This window comes from Squalius cephalus, assembly GCF_949319135.1.
Source record: "Squalius cephalus genome assembly, chromosome: 10".
Classification (NCBI taxonomy): Eukaryota; Metazoa; Chordata; class Actinopteri; order Cypriniformes; family Leuciscidae; genus Squalius; species Squalius cephalus.
The window spans coordinates 9686146-9708818 of record NC_137131.1 but is presented as its reverse complement, the minus strand read 5'-3'; the positions used below and the strand labels follow the sequence as shown (position 1 = coordinate 9708818).

The following is a 22673-nucleotide window of genomic DNA, read 5'->3' as shown; positions in this document are numbered from 1 at the left end:
AGGGGCTGCAGTCTTTAGCCTCCTTGTTAGAGCGCCTGACTTTCATGCCGGAGACCCGGGTTTGAGACCCGCACGGAGCGGGGTGTGAAGGACCCGGGTGAGAGGGGTTACATGTGCACTCAGATATTGTTCAAACAATGTCTATATCAAGAATGTGTCCCAAAACGGGAAGGCCTGTCAAATATTTCTTTTCAAATCCTAAGTCTTCATATTTGAAATTAATTCAGTTTTACAGCCTATAAATCACATTATCTGGTAAGCAATATTTGGACATTAATATAATGAAAAGTATATTATTCATATGCTTTAGGCTATATACGTGATACATTTTGAAGAATAAAACTTGTGATTGGCTTAAATATTAGGGCTGCACAATATATCGAAATATTGCAAATGTATATATTACAATATGCATAATTGCATATCGCAAGGCTGATAAAGATATTTTAAAGATAATTTAAGTTAATTTGACACACTTTAAGCATTATCGTATCGCATATTGAATATCGCATTATTTAATGAGTTATCACATATCTAATTTTTCTTCAATATCGTGCAGCCCTCTGCTATTATGAAACATTTGGCTGTTTATCTCTTTTGATGTGATAAAAACACTAAATAATATTTTTAACTATGTATTGTTATGTAATTTACGGTAGTGTAAGGTGCTGGAAAAAGCTTTAAAATGGACCTGGAAAGTGCTTGAAAAGTGCTTGAATTTGACCTTGGAAAAAGTGTACGAACCCTGAACAGGGTCCCAAGATCGATCTTGCCTCATTAAATGTTCCAATCTGCTTTAGAGACCCAGCTTAGAATGCTTACACCAAAAAAATCAGACAATGGGCTCCAAGCTTTAAAGATACTGTCCACTGTTTAATGAACTTTTGCTGAGAGGGCTTACTTTTATCCCGTCCATCATTTTGTGTATGAGTCATTATTTTAAGTCGGATCTTTTCATTCAATTGGTTGATCTGCTTCACAAAACTGATATGAAAGATTCATTCACAATTAAGCTAAAAACTTGTTCCAGTTGTAGAAGTTAACAGCCTAATAAAGGAGATGATTATCATTGAAAAACAATGTTCCTCACACTAAGCTATCGTATGACTCCAGAAGACTTTAAACATAGTGCACAAGTCTTATATGGACTGGTTTATGGCATTTTGGACGATCTTTTTTTTTTTTGAAGCTTGAAATCCTCTGTTTGTTTGGGGACTAATGACAAAAGTGCCCAGTAAAAATCTTTTTTTGGGTTCCATGGAATAAAGTACGACATACAGGTTTGTAACGAGTTGAGGGTCTGTAAATTATTCTTTTTTGGGGGAACTATTCCTTTAATTGTTTCTGTTTATGGATGTTTATCCTCACATATGTCTTCACATTTCCTAATGTTGTGTCCTCTGTTAACTTTAACTCTTAAGGTTTAGTCCCTAGTGCTCAAACCCAACCCATGTTTCTATTTGACATGCACAGTTTACAGCTGTTAGTCCTAGTGGCGTCTCTGCCATAATGAAAAGCCACTTACCCTAGCAACCTTATCCCAGAGGTCAACATTAGAAACAAAGCCATTTAAGGTGGATTGGTGTAATTTTCGCTAAGTGTGAAAACATGGTAATCGTGTAAAATTGACCTAGCAGGAAAAGATTAAAGCCACTGTGCGATTAGAGAAGCCAGACTGTGATGTCTGAGACAGGTTGTTGAAATATTGATGCGCAGCACAGATGGGTTCTATAAATAGAGCCATGCTGAGATAAACTCTTGATTAATCATCAAAAGGGCTCGATGATTCACCAGCCTCATGGAGTGTCCAATGATGCGGGGTGAATAAGACACACACCCAGAAATCTAGCTTTTCTATACAGGTTGATCTTAAATAATGAAAATAAGTTCACCGTTAAGCAACAGCGTGAATATTTATGAAACATACATTTGCTTTTTGTTTCATTCATTCTTTCAATCATTAGTTTTTTTGTTTCATTTATTCATTTTTTGTTTCACAGATGTTTGAAAAGTTTGATCATTTGCAGGATGAAAATTCAGTATCTGAAAAATTAAGTGTAAACACTATGGGAATAGGGAAATGTAATTTCAATTTTGGAGAATAAATAATGTCTTTTCCCCTAGGATGTGTGTTTACGAGGACCCACATTCTTTTTTTTCTCTTGAAACATACATGTAGCATTATACCTTTTATTTACCCATATTCAATCCAACCATCTCCAGCATGTCTGTCAGAAAGGATCTGTTTTCTTGTACATGTGTTTAGAATTTTGGCACACGTGTTTGCCTGGAGAGGTTTATTTTGTTGAATGATTTTGATGCAGATTCTCAGTTTAGTCTGTACAGTATAATATTGTTTATAGATGTGAGTTCTGCTAGTCATTACATTTGTAATCCTTTTACTTTCTATATGTGTTTGTTATAATATAAATACACAAAGATACTAAACTCAAGAGCTTGTCGGGTGACTGGCCACTATCAGATTTGGTCCTGCTTTTTTCCATAGTAAATAACTTAAGTCTTCCATGAAGAAGCCTCAGATTTATTTTCTAAGTGTTCCGAGTATGATGCAATGTGACTTCAGTATGAAAAGGAATATTTAGACATTGCATGTCTTTAAACACTGTAACATTAAACCCACTTCTTACTAATGCTTTCAAGATGTTCACAACATGTTCATACTTTAATGTAGACTATGACCAAATAGGAAAACCTGTTGAATTCAAGATCTGCTGTCAAGTGTTGTTGTTTTTTGCATAGAAGGAGATCTGAAATAGCAGGAGAAAGCTATCCGTTAGCATTCCCATTCTTCTGTTTTTCAGGTTGAAAGCATTGTAGAATTATGAAAGTAGACTTTGTTAGCTATCCATAGGTCACTTCTTCAGTATTTTTTTTTATTTTTTATTTTTTATTCTAGAAGCTCCATAGCCTTTTCTGACTATAGCAAAAATGAATAAATTCAAGAACTGTCTGTTTGGTATGACTGTTTTCACAGTGTAAAATGGTGTTGGCTCTGGAAGAAGGGTCTGATTTCCTTGTTTACTTAGTGTCTTCAGCGTAAGAAAGAATTGTGCAAGAGAGACAGATCAGATACAGCTGGTTGGTGGCATGGCTTGGGTTAAAAAATTTTTTTTTTTTATTAAGGTCTGCATCCTGTGCAGCATGTTAGATGTTAGATACTTTTATTGATTCCGTGAAGGAAATTGCAGTGCAACAGCGAAATAGCTGTTAATCAACACAGCATGGTACAGCATACTACAAAGTTGTGCATGTGCACCTAATATATAAAAAATACGGGATGCACAAATGCTCAAAACAATTTAAAACATGCAAGACAACAAAATTAGATTTGGGAATTGAGATTTTCATGTTCCGTTTTCCAATCTACTTAATGATTCCGGATCTGAAATTATTTCTTTTTTTTTTTAACTAATTTTTGAAGAATTAATAAATGGAGCTGTTTTTGCATGATATCAGTTTGTTGTTTCTAAAGTGTATCACCATGGGTTCTCTGGGGATTTTCAAAAAAAAATAAAAAAAATTCTATAATGGTTTTTGGTTTGAAAGGTTATTTTTTTCTTAATTTCCTCACTGTAGTGTTTTGTTACTGAAGCTTTGCTCACATAAAAAGTCAGTAATTGCTCCAACAGTTGACTACAAGTCATTCATGAGATAAAGTTCCCTATTTAGCAATTCTGTGATTACCCAGCGGTGGTTTGTGAAAAATGGCACTAAAAAGGGTTTCTAATGGAACTGCCAAAATGGACTTTCAGCTTTTGCAGTAATTATTAGAACGGATATCAGGCTACCTTGCCACAAAGCCCATGACTAATGCACACCATGTTCAATTGAGATTAGAGGCCATGCGTTCCAGTGTTTTCAGTGAGTCACATCAGTGTGATTGAGGTAAAATTACTCAAGTAATAGATATCACTAATTAATTTAGCTAATTTTTCAGTTTTAATGTCTAAAACTTGAGCCGTGAGTCTAACAGGCCCCTGCTGGTCAAATTTGTTGTATGTAAAAATACATCCTTTCACATGATTTTCTCCTTGATTCTTTTAACTCAAAAGTTAAAAGTGTAATTGATGATATTGCTCCTGTTAAAGTCAGGAAGAAGAGTGGCAGACAAAAAGCACCTTGGAGAAACTCAACAGCAGTGCAAAATATGAGAAGACAATGCAGAAAAGCAGAGCGCATGTGGCGGAAGACAAAACTTGTAGTCCATTATAACATCTACAAAGACAGCCTTCATGCTTTCAATATGGAACTAGGCAAAGCTAGAAAGACTTTCTTCTCAAATATTATAAACAGTAATTTAAACAACACACGCACTCTTTTTGCTACTGTAGAGAGACTGACAAACCCCCCAAACCAGATTCCCAGTGAAATGCTCTCAGAGAACAAGTGCAATGAGTTTGCTTCTTTCTTTTCTGAGAAAATCAATAATATCAGAAAGGTGATCAGCACATCCTTGAGTTGCACTGAGGTCAGACAGATCAGACCACCTGAGAAAGTAGTTACTATGTCTGACTTCAAAGAAATTGATGGCAAAATTTTGGAAGAAACCGTACAGCACCTTAAAACATCAACCTGCGCTCTTGACACACTTCCCACATCATTTTTCAAAACTGTGTTAAACAGTTTAGAAGCAGATCTTCTAGAAGTACTGAATGAGCACTGTGCCAATGTTCGTCCGACTGTTTGTACTGTACTGTATTTTATTTTTTATTTTTCTAAACTGTTTTAATTATTCTTATTTCTTTTTAGTATTTTAATTTCTTCTATGTAAAGCACTTTGAATTGCCATTGTGTATGAAATGTGCTATATAAATAAACTTGCCTTGCCTTTCACATGCATTTTTGCTTAAAGGCGAAGATCCAACTTTATGTATGTTTTTTGCAAGACCCCCCTTTCCACTAAACATTTTATTGGACTGTCCCGCTTTTATTGCATGTAGAAGGCATTTTTATGAAGTAAACTCACTTAAGGACTTAGATCTTATATGTTAATGATAAAAATCTTGTATAATATTAATTTCTATATTTTTTCTGTTTGGTTGTTTTTATTTTTATTGTATATTTCTTGTATTTTTTGTAATTCAGTTTTTGCCAAGATAGCCACAGATGCTGACATGGCATTAAATAAAACTATACTGATACTTATCATTTGCATGTGTTTTTAAGCCTTTGCAGTTTAAATATTCAAGCAAAAGAGAACTCAGTTTTGTACTCGCACTGTTTGTGAAGTTTTGTGCGCACACATCTCAGACAGCCCACGAGTACTGAACGGAGTTCTCTTTTACGTGTTGCATTTTGAATGGACAAATTCACACAAAATTGTAAAAATGCAATGTCTAAAGTGATCATAAACAGTCAAGAAATAACACGCATTTGTAACACTATATTCGATCTGTGCATTCTCTCTTAAAGTGACAGCAGCCTAATATTCTTGCTGTTGTCTGTTTTTAATGTTAATCAAACAACAAAGGACAAAGAAAAAAATCACTCACTGCCCTTGACTGAATAACTTTTGTAACTTTAAGGATTAATCTATATTTCATTTATACAGTAAAGGCTATGCAGTGTTATTTTACATTTAATTACATACTGATTATTGATCATTTAATTTCTGTTGCCTAACTGAAACCTACTATTAGACCTACCTGAAAATCCTGAAAAGCTCTGTTCATTTAAAGGAGAGTTGAAAAAGAGGGGAAAACTCCCAACGTCCAACTTTAGAAAAAATCCTTAGCGTTGAGCCGTGCAAATGCTCAACCTTATACATGTGTATGTGTGCTGAGGATAGAATGCAAATATGATCAATTTAACCCTTAGACCTATTCAGTTATATCAAATATACCAGGAATAGAAACAGGATTTATATGCTGTGTTAAAATCAGACACAGATGCATGTCAGGGTCTGCTGTTGTTTGAAAGCAATTTGCTTCTGTGATAGTGGGCTGTGCTGGATATCTCTGGATCTTTTATCTTGCAGGTGTTCAGTCGTCATTATTTCAGCCGATCTCCTCTTGGGCCTTTTGGCCTATGTGATTTTAAAACCAGGCCACATGACATTTCATCTGCTTATGTTGGTTTTCACCACTACATTCATCATGGTCTGCCTTGTTATGCCAGCGCTTTCAAAGTTACTGTGTTTTTTTTTCCATGGCAACATTATGTAATCATTTATTATTATTTAAAGGAATATTCCAGGTTAAATGTTAAATAAACAAGTCAGCATAAAATATTCACATTATTTACTTTAATACACGTTCCTGATCTTATTCACCAGTGCACATTATTGCAAAAAATAAAATAAAAAATCTATTATGCTTTGCCTCCTGGAGTGTTCATTGGGATATAGAATGCTTATTTTTCAAGATTCAGAATTTGATTTAAAAATGTACTTATTCCTTAATTTCTTATACTTATTGATAAAGTACAGTTGAAATTAGTACTAAACACTGTACTTCTGCCTTTTAATTATTTTTCTTAGGGAAGCAGCACAGCAGCGATTTTTCCCGTTTGATTGCCCAGGTCAGAGGTCGTCTTGAGTCCAAGAGAACACTGATCAAAGAAGAAGAGGGGACGTCAAAAGAAGAGACCGACTCCAAAGGTCCCATCTCAGTTTCTTTTCAGATTGAGTTAGATGTTACTGTACTTAAGCCTCTTTTTTTTTGAGAATATGCTTATTTGAACATTGTTTCATCTTGAATGATTGATGATTTAATGATCAGCAAATTAATTAGAAAATATGACATTTGGCTAAGGATATCGTATATAATCGCAATTTGAATACTCGATTGATATTTAATTGGTATTTAATTTATAATTAAATTAATGTTGACACTGTGTTGGAAATGGTTGCTGCTACTATAGTGACCCATGGAAATTTAACCTACTTTCAAAAGCCAACTAAACAAAGAATGCACCAATCTTTGTATTTATTTATTGGCCAAAATTATTCAGATGTCAATATCTTTGTTAGAGAAAGTATGTGAACCCCTAGTATTATCAGGTAATTGGAGTAGGCTTTTTAAATGACACAAATATCAGATGTATTTATGAAGCCGTGAGTACACCATCAAGGAAGAATTGAGAATGGTGTACATGGCAGAATAAAGAGGAGGAAGACAATATTGACCATCTAAAGGCAAGGAGGCAGCAGATACCTGTTGGATAAATGTTTTGTGGACTATAAGGGTCTTTTTGGTTTAAATGAGAAGTGTTACATTTGGCAAAACTTGCATTCAATAAGGAGTTTTATCTCAGATGTGAAAGGTGGTGACAGTGTAATTAGCGGCTGCTTTGCAGTTTCTGGATCACAATGGCTTGCCATCATTGCTGGAACTATAAAGTTTTATTAGGGACATGTTAAGGCATCAGTCTGTGAGCTGACACAGGAATCCCAACATCACTGAGAAGAAGCAGTGTTGTATTGAGAAATGGACCTAAATTGCTCCAGTCTGATGTGCAGGACCTATCCAAAGTTTATGGAAGCATTTGGTTGCATTATTGCTGCTCACAAGGCGAAGGTTCACATACTTTTTCCAGCAAAGACATTGAATCTTGGACCATTTTACTTTATTAACAAGCGAAAATATGCAATTTGTGTTATTTGTTTGATAAGACTATCTTTATCTAGTTTTAGAACCTGAATTATGATTAAATGTATGAAGAAAATGCATAAACATCTCAAATCTACAACCACTGAACTTGACAGTGTTACTATGTACAGACCATTTCATTCACACACACACAAACACTGTTTGAAACTTGAGTACTTTTGTGAGGCACCTTGGCAATTGCAGTAAACAAGAGCCTGTAGACCCCATCGCCTACTCTGATGATAAGGTGCCAGCCTCATGCTGTTATCACCAAAGCATTGATGGCTCTATAGATGGACTTCAGAGTCAATAAGCAGTTAGCAGTGTAGAAAAATATGATTTCGCAGTCTGGAATGGTTATCTCTTTATCGGTCAGTTTCAGCACAATCGAATTAGTTTCAATGGGTTTTGGAATTGTCAGTTCTCTAGTAAAGACTGTGTAAAAATTGATTTCTGAGGTGTGTTTATTATTACAAAAACAATACCTTTTTCTTAATTTTCCAAAAAGATGAAACTGTGTTTACCAAAAGGGTGTGTATTGATTCATCCACTGTCTTTTCTTTCTTTTTTCTTTTTAGAAAGAAACAGACCTTTTGTTAGTGTGACTTTTGATGTGACTCAAATGACGAGTAACCAAGACCAATTTTTAATCACAATTGGCCCTTGATGAGGAATTTTGAACCCTGATTACATCTACTTGACAAATATTGATTAATAAAAGTTAGCAAAAAACAATCTTATGGTTGTCCCAATAAATTATATCAAAGGGTTTCACAAAGTGTTTTTTCTAGTGGTGTGTACATAACTGATATGTATTTATATGTATTTCTTCCATGTCTTTGCAACAGGTGCACACAACAGCATTCAGAACACCCCCCAGCCTCTGGTTTCTGCACTGCTGAGGGTAAAGAGTGAAGAGATGGAGGGGGTAATTGAGCTTCCATCAAGATCATCAAGCCCTACTATGAGCGAAGTGTCAATCAGCAGGTACTTCTGTTCGAAAGCGAACCATCTCGTTGCCATCACCATGCTTGCCATCTTTGCCAAGCGAACCATCACCCTCATGTCGTTTCAACCCTATATGACTTACTTTTTCATGTGGAACACAAAAGAAGATATTTTGTAGAATGTTAGTTACTAAAACATTTTGATCACCATTGCCTTCAATTGTATGAGCAAAAAATAACAGAGACATTTCACAAAATATTTTTGTTTGTGTTCTTAAAAGACGTTTTTTATGTTTTGAATGACATGAGGTTAGTAAATTATGAGAATTTAAATTTTGGGTGACCTATCCCTTTAAGCACAAGGTATGTGAGGCCATGCTAAATTGCTGAGCTTTTTGTCTACCAATGTATTTTAGCCATGAATATTTTCAGAATGCAGCATGCCCATTATGACATTCAACTAACATATTTAATGTGATCTAGTCAATGACATCTAAATCCGCATCCAGAACCAGCTGTTTTGTAAAAAAAAAAAAAAAAAAAAAAATGTATGTGTGTGTGTGTGCATGTATGTGTATATATGTATATGTGTGTGTGTGTGTGTGTGTGTGTATGTATATAATATGTCAAGCGAATTAATTACATGATGTTCTGCTTAATTAATCTAATTATTCACAATTTAATCATACATCAAAACTGACTGAGAAATTACCCCCAAAACATCATTTAAAGTCACTATTGTGTTAAATGAGAAAAGCATCAAATAGACATTACAAAAAGTAGCTTTTGAAAGAAATATTTTATTTGATTCAACACATTTTTTACACAAACTTTTAAGCTACAATGGCCATGATTTTTTTATAGGTCTTTATAGGTCATATTTACAATTGCAAGTATTCTATAAATGAATGCACTTTGAAATCATACATTTTCTAATTAGTTTTCATGTGGAGAGATTTTGTGGGGAAGATCTGTCAGCATAGACAGTCATTCATCATAGCTTAATATTTATTCAGTTCAAGTTCAGTCAGAGAAGCTTATTTTTTATTTTTTGCCTTTGTTTTTTAGTCAAGGTGCCGTCTTTAAATTTTCCTTTTTGGTAAATGTTTTGTGCTGATTTAGAATCAGTTAGGTATACACCTAAATGTGGTCTTGATAACAAGTATGCTTTTCATTTAGCCACAAAAATTGAATAGATCCTTGGACTTGCTTTGATTTGTCTTGGATTATGTGATGAAATATATACCATTCGACCACAACCTGAGGGCAGTTCCTCCCTGCCTTTCTTAGTCTAGTCCACTTCAAATACGGCATACGTCAACATCTCTAGTATTAAATATCACTGTTATTGGAATCCTGAGATTGAGAACACTTTCAGTTGTGGAAACATTCTAAATCATTTCCAGTGCCCTCTCTATGCTCTGTTCCTGACTGTTTTTAATGAAGGTCTTTTGCTCTGTAATCATCATGTGAGCTGCTTAGGTCAAGGTGGGATGTTGACTTTGGCAGAAAAGAACCTGTCAGTCACTAAGGAAATGGATTCAGAGAATTACTATTATCTCACAAGCTTTCACATACTTTGATATTTTTTGTATTAGCTTTTTGAAAACAGCTTCTTTTATTGATTTTCACAAATTTTGATTTGCCGTATAATGGGGTTATGTCATCAATTACAAATACTTTAAGTATCAAATGCATTGAAAATACAGTAGAGGAAATGATAAAGTATCGAACATAAGTATTTATCCTATGAGAGCTTCAGTGGCTGTTGTCCAGTTATAAATTGGTCGTGGTGATGCATTTTGGAGCCAAGCTGTGGCAGTGGCACATTTCAGATCTAAAAGAAACAGGCTTTTTTTTTTTTTATAACACATCAGTCTGGCATTACTTTAAAAATGTTTTTTAGATGCTGTTAAGGCTTCCATTACCAGTCTTTTTCCTGAATCTACTGAAAAAAATAGTGTTACTACTAATAAAAGTAAACTTGGACATAAAGGAATATCAACCATTAGAGACAGTTTTCCAATTACATAGTGATGTCATCATTGCTCCCAACTAGAGTTGTCACTAACACATTTTCGGTAGTTGATACAAATACCAGACATATTTAATTTATTCATTATTTCATCTTGTTAATACTGTTAAAAATTATTTAACATTTATTAATGATCTGTATTAATGAATTCATAAACAGTGGCAACTCTGTTAGACATTAGTTACATTAGGCTACAGATGTAACCATGTAATTTATGTGTCCCACTTTTTACATTTACTTACAAAACCAATTGTTTACTTGAATAACTCACCTAGTTCCTTCAGTGTTTTCAATGTGCATTAAAGATGCATTTTGGACTGCATTGTCCTTTGTGGCACTCAAAATGCTCTTTATACTTTGAATGTGAGCAGCTGCTGCACGCTGCAAAACAATGCCCTGGCCGTAATAGTCATTTTACAGTCATTGTATTTGGTGCACCATTATATATTTTGGTGCAGTGCTGTAATTTGTTGTGGTGCCAATGTTAAAGTCTCCTGAGAAACTTTAGACTGGAATTTAGTTTTTTGGAAGATATAAAATGTGTGATGAAGTTCAATCAGATGTGGTTGTTTCATTATCTGTGTGGTTTTGTTGACTGAAATGTAGCCGATGTGCTAATCACTTTTAACCAGATTTCATAAGAATATTCATGCCAGGTCATGCTAATCTTAAAATTGAAGTTTGCCATTGAGGGAATTACAAGAATGTAACCTTTGTATAGAGTTTACGACTGAGCAAGAATAATCTTTGCCATTTTACACTGAAAAATTAATACTCGCATGTTTACTCTAAAGTGTCTCTCGTTGTTTGACTGTGCATGTCACCTTTTGTAGGACACACAGCATTTATTAAACTCATACATGGAGATTAATGTAATAAGGTGTTCTCTGTGTGTTTGTGTGTGTGTTGTGCAAAAGGGCACTATAATTTGATTTATTTGTTTTATTCATTTGTAAAAGGCCTTTAGTAACAGATGTTCATCATTGTGTTGTTAGGAAGTGGGTTGATTGTTTTACCAAGGTTATCGTGAATGATAATGAGGAAAGCATTTTCATTTTCCTGTTTTTAGTTGGATTGCCAGACGTATCAACACATTATGAATATTTAATGTAATGTATGATCTTTCACATCTTGCTGTTTTTCACATCAGCCAGTGCCTGATTTAGTTGATTTTTGGAATATGTAGCTTTGGCACATTCTTACATCTGAATGTTTGATTTGCTGTCAAACGAGTCAAAGGTTAAGGTAAATTTTAGAGATGCATCAATTCACCAACGTTGGCAGCTCCACTTGTCACAAATTCTATCTATTAGAGGCTCACAACTGCAGCTCCTACTGGAGTCGTGGGATTGATGGTGTTCTGCTTATGCACTCTGGGTAATTAACTGATACTAGGATTCTATTCGCTTGGATGGTTCCTGTATTCTAGGGATTAGTTTGTATATGCTTATTAAAATATTGTAGACCATGAACTGCATATTTTTTTTGAATACACTGTCCTTTTCGTTAGCACTTTGCACTTTGCATTTACAGCTCATGCTGTAAAAATGCTTAAAGCTGTATTCTGGAGCAAGTCCTCTGTTTTGTACTACATTTCAACTTGTCTCTCAGTTTGTAAAAGCACATAGTTCTTACAATTGAAGTCTTTGTCAGCCTTTCATTTTTTTTTTTCATTTTTTTTTTCTGATTGTTGTTAAAGAAAAGCCCTGTTCGCACGGGATAAGTATACCTGGTGACCTCTAGTGATTTGTAATAATTGCGGAGGTTGTCTGTGATGTTAATCCTGTGCAAATTGGCCATGTCTGTAATTTGTGTAGTAAAAATTCCCCCGCAAATAACCTACCATATTTCGCCGAACACCGATCCTGTGATAATACTAATCCAGGGCGAATAGGGCTAAAGTCTGAAATTCCAGTTTGAGTTGGATGAGTTGATCTGCTTTGTGGCGTTTATACACCCTGAAGTTATGTATTTGAGTGCTTTTGTTGAACTGTGACATTGAGGTGATTGAACCAATCAAAATTCTGCAGGTAGAAATAGGTTTTGAAGTTTTTCTCCTTTGAAGTTTCAGTTGTACCATGACCTCTGAATGTGATTCAGCAGGAAAATGCCATTTTACCGTTTTTGTGGTCTTTAGGTAATATGAAGTATGTGGCTGCATGTGTGTAAAATTAACAACAAAAAAATATTTTTTCTATTATTAGCATATACATTTGAGTGAAAAGTAAAAAAAAAATTAATTCAGAGTTTGTTAATTTGATCTGGCTCCTTTTTTGCTTTAATAACCCCAATATTTCTATGGAAGCAAGGAAATCTGACTTTTTGTATTAAGGGGTTGTATTTGATCAGTAGAAACATAGAAAGTATTTGTGCTGTATTGAAAGTGTCTGTCCTGTAGATGTTTATTAAATTGTACATTTGGTGAACATCAATCTTAGCTCTTCTGGGTCTACTTGATCCCTGAATCTAAAACAAACTTTGGTTTAAACTATGACAGAATGTATTACATCCCATCCTTATTCAGGGCAGAAACAGATGTGTGCGTTTGCCTTGTTGTGGTTTTGTAAATGCCTTTGATACATGTGGCTCCCTCTCTTTTTCTTGGTTCTCTCTTCCACTAAATCATCTTGGTCCTTCTGTTTTACTAAATTAAACTAATTTCAGACCTTGAATGTTTACAGCTTAAAGCTGCATTAGGCTGCACTTAAACCATCATATACACTACCAATTAAAAGTTTAAATTAAAACACACCTACTTGTTTTTTAGTATTATTTTCTTTTTTTTCTTTAAAGATGTTCATATGTAGGCACAAATTGTGTCTACAACTGATTTTAAGCATTTAAGAATACACCTTTTAATAATTATAAAGTCTAATATTTCCAAACTTTGAGGTTAAAGTTCACCAAAGTTCAATCTTAAAACGCTTGCCTACCTCCTCCACCTACTTGTATAAGAATAAAAGTAAATGGAGCGCAAAATTTAGGTTAGCCACATGTTAGCTTATTGAGCATATGCCGCATTAGCTTTTGATTACTAATACTTTCAGTTCCTGGTATGTTTTTATATATATTTTTTTTATATCATCCAAATTAAAGTCAGGGATGACTGTGGACTTTTTATTATAATGCTTTTTTCTTTCTCTCATTTCCCACTTCCTCCTTTGCAACCAATTCCCCCCATGTCACCGCTCTCCTCTTTCCATCACTGCCTCCAGCTTCACAATTTCCGCTCTTTCTACATGACAGATTACTGTTTTGATGTGTCCCCCATGCTTTTCATCTATAGAGACCACTTCTGTAATCATTTCTCAAGCAGAGTTGGACCAAAGCACCTATGTGGCAGAGACAGGGCCTTGTGTCTTGACTTAAGTTATCATCACTACTAGTGTCTCACAATTATGCCCATGCCTGCAGAATCAGGATATTTTTGAGTGAGAATCATGTGCCTTCAGAAGACACCTCATTGTCAACTGTCTATACCTTGTCAAGACGTTGATTCTGACAGCATGCTCAATCGCTGTGCAGATATCATGGAACATCATGCTTGTGTCTAAGAACTGTTTCCAGTGCTAGTGGAAGCTATGTAGAATATTAAAATATGGCCATTTTCCAGTCTGAGTCAAACTGCTAAAAAATCTGCCATGTTATGAATGAATATGAATGTAGATATCTCCCAGTTGAGGGGAACCAGAGATTGTATTGATTTATTCCTAATTGGTTTCTCCGATTTCCTACAACATCTACAATACAATAAAACCTCTGAGGTTTTAGAGTAGAATACCATTAAAACAAACATATTATAAACGCATTATGCCTTGGAAAGCTTTTTAACATAAACTCAAAAATGTTTCACACCAAGCAGGCGAGTTTATATTAATGTATTTGACAGTGCAAATCATTCATTATATAGTTTGTAATGGAATTCCTCCAACCCACAATGTTTTGTAATAGACCTGGTTAGACACTCGTACTGATAAACAGGCCCATGCTGAATCTTTACAGATTTTTAAAAATATTACATATGATATATTAACAGTTTTTTTTTCTTTTGTCTTTTATTCCAGCTCCATCTCAGACATTTTCTGTTAAAGACATGGGACTCTAGTAAGTAGCTCTTTACATACAAAAAAATTACATGTGAAAATGACATTTCACACTTCACATACACAAATACAAATAGTTAAATGAAAATGTGTGCACATCATATACAATTATTTTGCTTTGTTTCTTATTGTGCACGATTCATTATAACATGTTATCTCCAAATATTTCCATGAATTATTCTTCATGATATAAGTTATAATGTAAAATATCCCCCCCCCCCCCCCCCCCCTTGTATATTTTTGGACATATGCCACCATTCAAAAGTTTGCGATCAGAAGGTTTTTTTGTTTTTGTTTTAAAGTCATCAAAAGTTACAGTGAAAACATTTATGTTACAAAATATTTTTATTTTTATTAAATGCTGTTTTTTTCTTTTCTTTCTATTCATTAAAGAATCCTGGGAAAGAATTAAGGAGCACAACTATTTTCAACATTGATGATAACAAGAAAAGTTTCTTGAGCAGCAAATCAGCATATTATCATGTGACACTGAAGACTGGAGTAATGGCTGTTGAAAGTTCAGCCTTGCCATCACATGAATAAGTTACATTTTACATTAAAAAAAAAAAAGATTGTAATATTTCACAATACAACTGTTTATACTGTAATTTTAGTCAAATAAATGCAGCATTGATGAACATAAGAGACTTCTTTCAAAAACATAGAAATCATACCAACCCCGAACTTTTGTTAATGATGGAGAATTTCATGTTTCATTTTCTTGTTGAATGTTCTGCACTTACTGTAGTCTCGGACACTTAATTTCAGTAATGCACTGCTGATTTTCCCATGTTCATTTTTTGTTACTTTCTGCAATAAACATGCGGTCTATCTACTCTTTGAAAGGATGTTGTCCCGCAAAAATCCCTGTGAATCTAACGAAGACCTAGATTCTAGCTAGATTTTGTTGGCTTGGGTTGTATCTCTCTAGTTCCAGCACATCTGGAGTGTGTAAGTTGTTCTTTCAACGAGGGATTGCTCTTCTTTGATTGAGTAGTGCCCCCCACTATGAGCCACTCACTGGGGGATAAGAGTTCCAAGCAGTAGCTGCTCAGTTCTGTCTAGAGACAACACACACACACCCATTACCCATGAGCCTGCCTTGAGGATCCACCTCAAAACTTTTTATAAATGTGCTATGGAAAATTGTATTTGTGGGGTAGTGTTATGTCAGACATGATATTAAGGCTAGCTGGTGTGCCAGGGCTTCTGTTGTCTTGACAAGATAAAAAAAGTATCTGTTGCGTTTCTCTGTTTACAGAAATTCTTCAGTCTCTAAGTATTGAAGCCAGTGCCCTTGGATTTAAAGAATCTCTATCAGCATTAATCCATGAAGATGTCATCTAAAGGAATGTCAATAAATCATAGTTTGTTCTTAAATACAGTTTTCTTATGACTATCATTTACAAAGGCTTAGCAGACTTTTGTGCTGTCACTTAAACACCATCTGACTACATTAATTGGTTATGGTGAGAGATGTTATCAGAACTTAATGTGAAACTTTCTCTTTTGAATCCATGTATACATAATAAAGTCAAAGTGTTTTTTTCCCTTTTTTTTCTTCTTTCTTTTGCACATAACAGACGTTTTGGCCAGAGCTGACCAGATGGTGATATTGCACTTTTTACAGCTTTTGTATGTTCTTGGATAGTGGAGATCACTGATACTGGTAGTGCAGCTCATCAACATGCATGTCCGACCCGCTTGCTTACAATAACCCAACCACATTTAGCCACGTAAAATGCTTGACATAAGCAAGATCAGAAATGGTGCATGATTAATGTTCCAGATTTTTTTCAGAAACTTTTCTGTCTTAGCCAGAACAGAACTGTCATCTTACTAATGAAGTGAATTCTCACCACTCTGTCATCTAAGGTAGGCCAGGGCTGAATCCCAATACTTCTACTAAGTACTGAGATTTGGGACATTGTAATCCTAATTAGTAGTTGACCTAAATAGATCTGTTCTGTAAATACTGAAATATTTTACATACTATTCACCAAACAATTTGACAGCAAAAAAAAAAAAAAAAAAAAAAAACAGTTTTAAGGTAGATTTTGAAACTGATACAAGAGGGAATGTCAGAATGGCTGATTTATTGGCTATTATATCAATATGTAACTCGATGATCCTTAGCCATAATTTATAAATTATAACTTGTAGCATATTGTCGTTACAAGGGCCTAATTTTCTTCAGTCAGAATTTAAGAATCTAGCTTGAACTTTGAAGCTAAGATGAAAGATTTGTGCATTCAATTCTCAGCTGTTTCAATTTTCTCTCAGATGTGAAATGTTATCTCATAGCGGTTTCTTTCAGCCTGTTCCCAAACACATGAATGGTGAAAGATGTAATGTGTTTCCAGAATAGATCGTCCTTTTAACGCCCTCGTCATTGTTTATGAAACGCAAAAAAAATCCCTCTACTCAAACTGTTTGGTTAAACCTTCATCAAGACGTACGGCTGCCATTGTGTCCCAGGCGATGTCATTCGTTCTCCTTTTGAACTGACTGTTTTGGGAGCCGTAAGCAGGCGCTCAGTGTCACTCACTGTTTCTCGAGCGCTTTGTGTGATTCATGAACCAAGAGACTGAAAGGACCTGATTTGTTTGTGTTTTCTCATTAAGCATATGGATCAAATATTTCTTATGAATAATTTTTTTTTGTCTATGGCTCTCAGAAGGCTTATCTGCAGACCCAGCTCCTGCTTAATTGATATACAATAAATCTCTGTGCAAAGGCATAAAGAAGGGAGGAAGCTGGTTTATTTGTGTTGCATCAAATCCCACACACATTCTGCTCCCAGCATACATCTGAGCCAATTTCCATAGCTCAGGGGGTCTCAAGGAGTCGGACCCCCCTTGGTGGTTAGAGAGTTTGAAGCAGAAACCTGTTACATATTGTATAAAATTATACAATAAGTGTTGCATTTTTCAGCCTGGCCTTTAAAGGGCACCTATTATGACTCTTTTCACAAGATGTAAAATAAGTCTCTGATGTCCCCAGAGTGTGTATGTGAAGTTTCAGCTCAAAATACCCAACAGATCATTTTTTACAGCATGTTTAAATTGTAATTTTTTGGGGCTCAGAAAAACGCGCTGTTTTAGTGTGTGCCCTTTAAATGCAAATGAACTGCTGCTGCACGGCACAGGGGGCGGAGCCTCACGAGCTTGCGCTCAGAGTCAGGACAATCTCATCTGATAATATCAGAACAGAAACTCTCAGTTGCGGTGTTCATTTCGACTCGGAGTCGGACAATAATGCCCACAGAGCCAGAGAATATATGCTGTATGGACATAGAACAGGTATAGTTTAGTTTAATTATGGTTATAACTTATTTGTCATCTGCTTTTATCCACTAATACAAGCCTGCTGTAGCAAAACCCGTCCGAATGATGACCAAAATATACTGACGAGTTCAGTGAAGTTTATTGTACATCACACAAAAGATGAAGTGTTAGTTTTACTCCAGAGAATCTCTGTAAGAGCTAATAAACACAGTATAAGAAGTGCGCATTAAAGTCTTATCCATAAACTCTCTCTCTCTCTCTCCCTTTCATTATCAACAACATACACAGCGAAGTACACAAAACACTCGTTACAACTAACAGTAAACAAATATACACACCTTTTCAGTGGGTGCTAAATAAACTGGTAAACCTTATATCCGTAAAATGACTCGAAGAGCTGTCATAAAGAGCGCGCTCGCACCAGTCACGTTAGGCCTGTTGCTCCGGAGAGTGTAAGCTTGATCACAAACAGTACAGATCCATCCTTGAGTAACAACGGGAGTAAATAAAGACTGCTATGTTCATTCTTACATCCATCAACAACACACCTCAATCGCTTAGGAGACATTCTTGTCTACAGCTGCTCAAGCGTCGAACAATGGCGGACTGTGTCCAGCTCACTCAGGGCGGGTCTGGGCTCAAACTGAAGTGTCACTCAACAGTCGTGGGAGGGGCCTGCTCAATTCTACGTCACATTGCACCGAATTTGAGAACAGCTCATTCTGAGACAGTGCTTATGATTTATTGAGATTGTAAAAAAACCACTGGGTGGATTTTTATCATTCTAGGGTGGTTTTGCTCACACACTGCCAACACACATTTATGTTCAAACCATGCCAAACGCACTGAGTCCGACACAGTTGTGTTCAGTCAGTCGATGAAAACAGTCTTTAAGTGTGTTCAGTTCAGTCTTGAAATGTTTCAGCTAGTTGTTAAGTGTGTCTCCAGCTAAAGCTTTAGTTAAAATGAACCTAATATTATGTTTTTGTTTAAAAACATTTCCACATAATTTAGCTCTCCTGGAGTACTTGCATGGACTGTTGGAGACCCCTGTCATAACTAGAATTAAATTTACTTTAAAGTTTGTTTAATCTAAGACAAGTGCCACAGTTTTTTCATTTGACTTCTGAGTGAAAACATTCAATGCAGCCTCTTCATGTGAAACTGTCTCCATATGGACAGCTGTGGGATGTTTAAAGGGCTGTCTCTTTCGCAATCACACACTATTTCTTATAAACTTGTCTGCATCTCAGGATATAACAAGCTTGTTCAACATGCAACCTTGGCTTGTACCATCACTTTTCGCCATCATTCACTTAACAAAAAACAATGTTTAACTTTGTGGACACATGCAACATTCACCCTCATATATTTATTTGCGTCATATGGACTGTTTCTGTCCTTTACTGAATAACACTTCCCAGAAGAGCAACGGCTGAGATGTTTACTTATGCACATCGTCTAAACTTGCAGTACCCTTTTGACAGTGAAGGTCCTTGACACGCATTGGCTTGTTCAAGCTATAAAGCCATCTTAAAGCTCCTCCATTTCAGATGAGGCGAATCAATTAGTTCCGTTTGCTGATCTGGAAGATATTAGGATCATTGGATGTTTGGATAAGTCGTAGCAAATGTCATGCTAGTAATCCAGAATCATAAACCAGAACCTACGAAGAAATCATTGCATTTTTCTCATTCTTTGCTGGTTTGTTAAGCTTATCCTGAGGGTTGCCTTTTGGCATCTATAGCTTGAGTATATTAAAAACATCTGCTTTAATCCTCTCAGCCCCTTACAAAATCCCTTGGTTGTGACATGTTTGATGCATCTGTCATTAAGCACTGGATTTTTTTACCAGTTTGAATTCAATCTGTAGTCATCATCTCTGGATGATTGCTTCACCTTTGGACCTATTCATATTTATCATTCAGATTTTGTATTTAAGTACATTGAGTAGTAGGGGAACTGGATCGGAAAGGGCCGCAAGCCAAAATTCGGGTTCAAATTCAGGACGCCCTTTTTATTCTTTAAAATCCAGGATGCATTTGTTATTGGCTAAGGCCAATGACACCTTGATGTCATAATTAATTTGTATGTTATTTATGTACTTTGATCACATGAAACTAATTGCCATTAAAATAAATTATATATAAATAAATACATTTATAAATTGCCATATAAATATATTTATAACAACCATTAAAATAATAAATTATATACAGATTTATATACTTGTACAGTTTAATTTTATGTAATATTTTTGTGATTTTAATGTGGGAGGACACATTTAGCTGAGCTTTAGCTAAACTTCGCTTTTGGTTAAACTTTATATTTTTAGTTAATTAAAATGAACCAATGGATGGCCCTCTGCAGTATCGCTGCAGACCCACTTTTGGATTTCACTTTTTAAGTGACCCTCAAAAATCCCTTTGTTCTGTTGTAGGATGAAAAAAAAAAAAAAAGAACATCAATGTTTCTGAATTTTCAAAGAATTTATTATCTAAGAAGATCTGGTTTTGTGGAAAAGAATAGGATATTGTACAAGACATGATCTTAACCAGAATGTACAAAGAGAAATTGGCATAGAAACTTGATTTTCAATAACTGAGACACTGTACATACTTGAAAGCGAACCCAGACCAGTCTTTCTAAATGATAAAAGCATGCCCTTGAGAAGCTGTGGCATTACTCGTCCTTACAAATAGTGGTCACACTGTGAAATTGGACTTCATCCATGATTTTGTTTGTGAAAAGGCATTTGTCTGCAGACTCAGAAGGAGCTTTCTGACTATTAGGCCTTACAGCAACTGCAGTCAGTGATGTACAGGATCCAAAACACTTGCACAGCCAATCAATGCATGTGAACTAGAACATTCTTGGAGTTGTTTTTTCCTCTTTGGTAACAGGCATGAGCTTTAATGAATGCAGTCATCACCACGGTTTGTGCAAAAATGGAACATTTAATGATATTAACTTGTCTTCCAGCCATGCTGTAGGTCTAAAATGATGTTACTTCATGAGTATCACAATTTTAGGGAATGATATGCTTTTTTCATTGTTTACTGGATTGTGTGCAAAATGGATTATAATGCTGATTTATTTAGACATCTTATTGAACTGCAAACAGCTTACTCTGAGTTCATTTTCTTAGCATAATCATGTTTTTTAGCACCCTATGCAAAAAGCAGTCAAGCAGATGAGAGGAAACGGAGAGACAGAAGTCACATCTGACTGATTTTGAAAGAACTACAAAAAAAGTTTTACTGTGGTGTGCATTACGGGGGGGGGCACTGAACACAAATTGAAGATAAACTGTCTAAAATGAACAAGGGGCTTAGTGAATGATTGTCTTAGTGTGAGCTCTAGAGAGGAAATAGCTTCAGTTGCAGGTTTCTATTGCAGTTTTTTTTCTCCTTTCTTTCTCTCTAGGCTCTGCCATCTCTGTGGACACCATGCTGCTGCTCTAATGCCTTTTAGTTATTTAATCATCATTAGTCTTTGAACTGTATTTTCGCCCCACGTGTATATTTTAAAAATGGAATTAAAAACACTACTATGGAGATAAATTGGATGCAATTTGAATAATGTAGCAACTGAACGCGTAAAGGAGAATTTTTACAGTCTGCAATAATGATTATGCAATAAATGTCTTTTCAGTAGGGATATCTGTACCTCAGCTGTTTTGTAACACTAGTTTTTGTTCAGTTATCTCTTTCTGCTCAGTTTAACCTGTGCTAGTGCCAAACGAGCCCATTTGAACCATGTGAATTTCTCTCTCTAGACGCAGTGAGCGAGTCCAGAGCAGCCGGTTACACTGTGAGGTCTCCATTCCTGTAGGGAACAAGCTTGAAGACCCAGTGAAGAAACATCCCAAGTTCATTATGTAACAGTATCAGTTTCGGATTTTTTTTTTTTTTTTTTTGGACTGAATGTGTGGTCTAAATATCTGAACTGAATGAATTCCATTGCCAACATGTTATGTACAATAGTTTAGCATTTCTTCATATTCCAATAAAACAAACAACAAAAAATGAGGTATGTATGTAATTGATTCATCATTCATATGAAACTCATTATATAATGAAAATCAAGGATATCTGTCTGTCTGGAGAAATACCTGAAGAAATCGATCTGTTAGAATTCTCATTCATCTCAATTGCAGTTGCTCAACTGATGCAGGACTCCCCAGAAGCATGCGGTTTGAAATTGACATCTTTTCTTCTGAGTGGATAATTACTTTTGAGCTGGAGGAAAGGGATGTCAGGAGCAACAGATCTGTGACGCAGATAGGTCTAATTTCTCTTTTTTTAAGAAAACAACTGTAAAAAAAACAATATAAAAATAACATTATTAAATATTTGCTTTTTTTCCAGAATACCCAAAACTTTTAACCTGCAGGGGCTAAGAGGGCCATGCTAATCTGTAAAACCTTGACCCTTTAGTTCTATGTGACCAGATATTTAAAGGTACACTCTGTAACTTTTACCCCTCTAGAGGTTAAAAAAACAAAACCGCATGCATTTTGCGAAATAACGTTGTGCTTCAGCTCTGCGTGACTGCAGATGAATATGGTTCTTTCTCATAACTAAAAAAAACTAGTGAAATTATCCTGCTGCTCATAAAACATTCATAAAATGCACGGGCGAGTGACATATGTACGCAATTTCCAGCGAAAAAATCCCGACAGGTCTAAA

General features: G+C 35.4%; 1 protein-coding gene across 4 annotated transcripts in view; it reads left to right on the top strand.

The window, feature by feature from the left end:
• rad18 (RAD18 E3 ubiquitin protein ligase) overlaps positions 1-21989 on the top strand; it is a 41072-nt gene extending 19083 nt beyond the window's left edge. The window contains exons 10-13 of one of the 4 annotated variants that reach the window (XM_079884635.1): positions 6500-6619; positions 8459-8597; positions 14657-14696; positions 21761-21989. In XM_079884635.1, the coding sequence (XP_079740761.1) occupies positions 6500-6619; positions 8459-8597; positions 14657-14681 (284 nt within the window). In that variant the 3' untranslated portion in view covers positions 14682-14696; positions 21761-21989. Of the gene's footprint in view, positions 1-6499; positions 6620-8458; positions 8598-14656; positions 14697-15088; positions 16250-21760 lie in introns of those variants that run through there. The other 3 variants (XM_079884633.1, XM_079884634.1, XM_079884632.1) reach the window with 3 other exon arrangements.
• Positions 21990-22673: the final 684 nt, after the last annotated feature.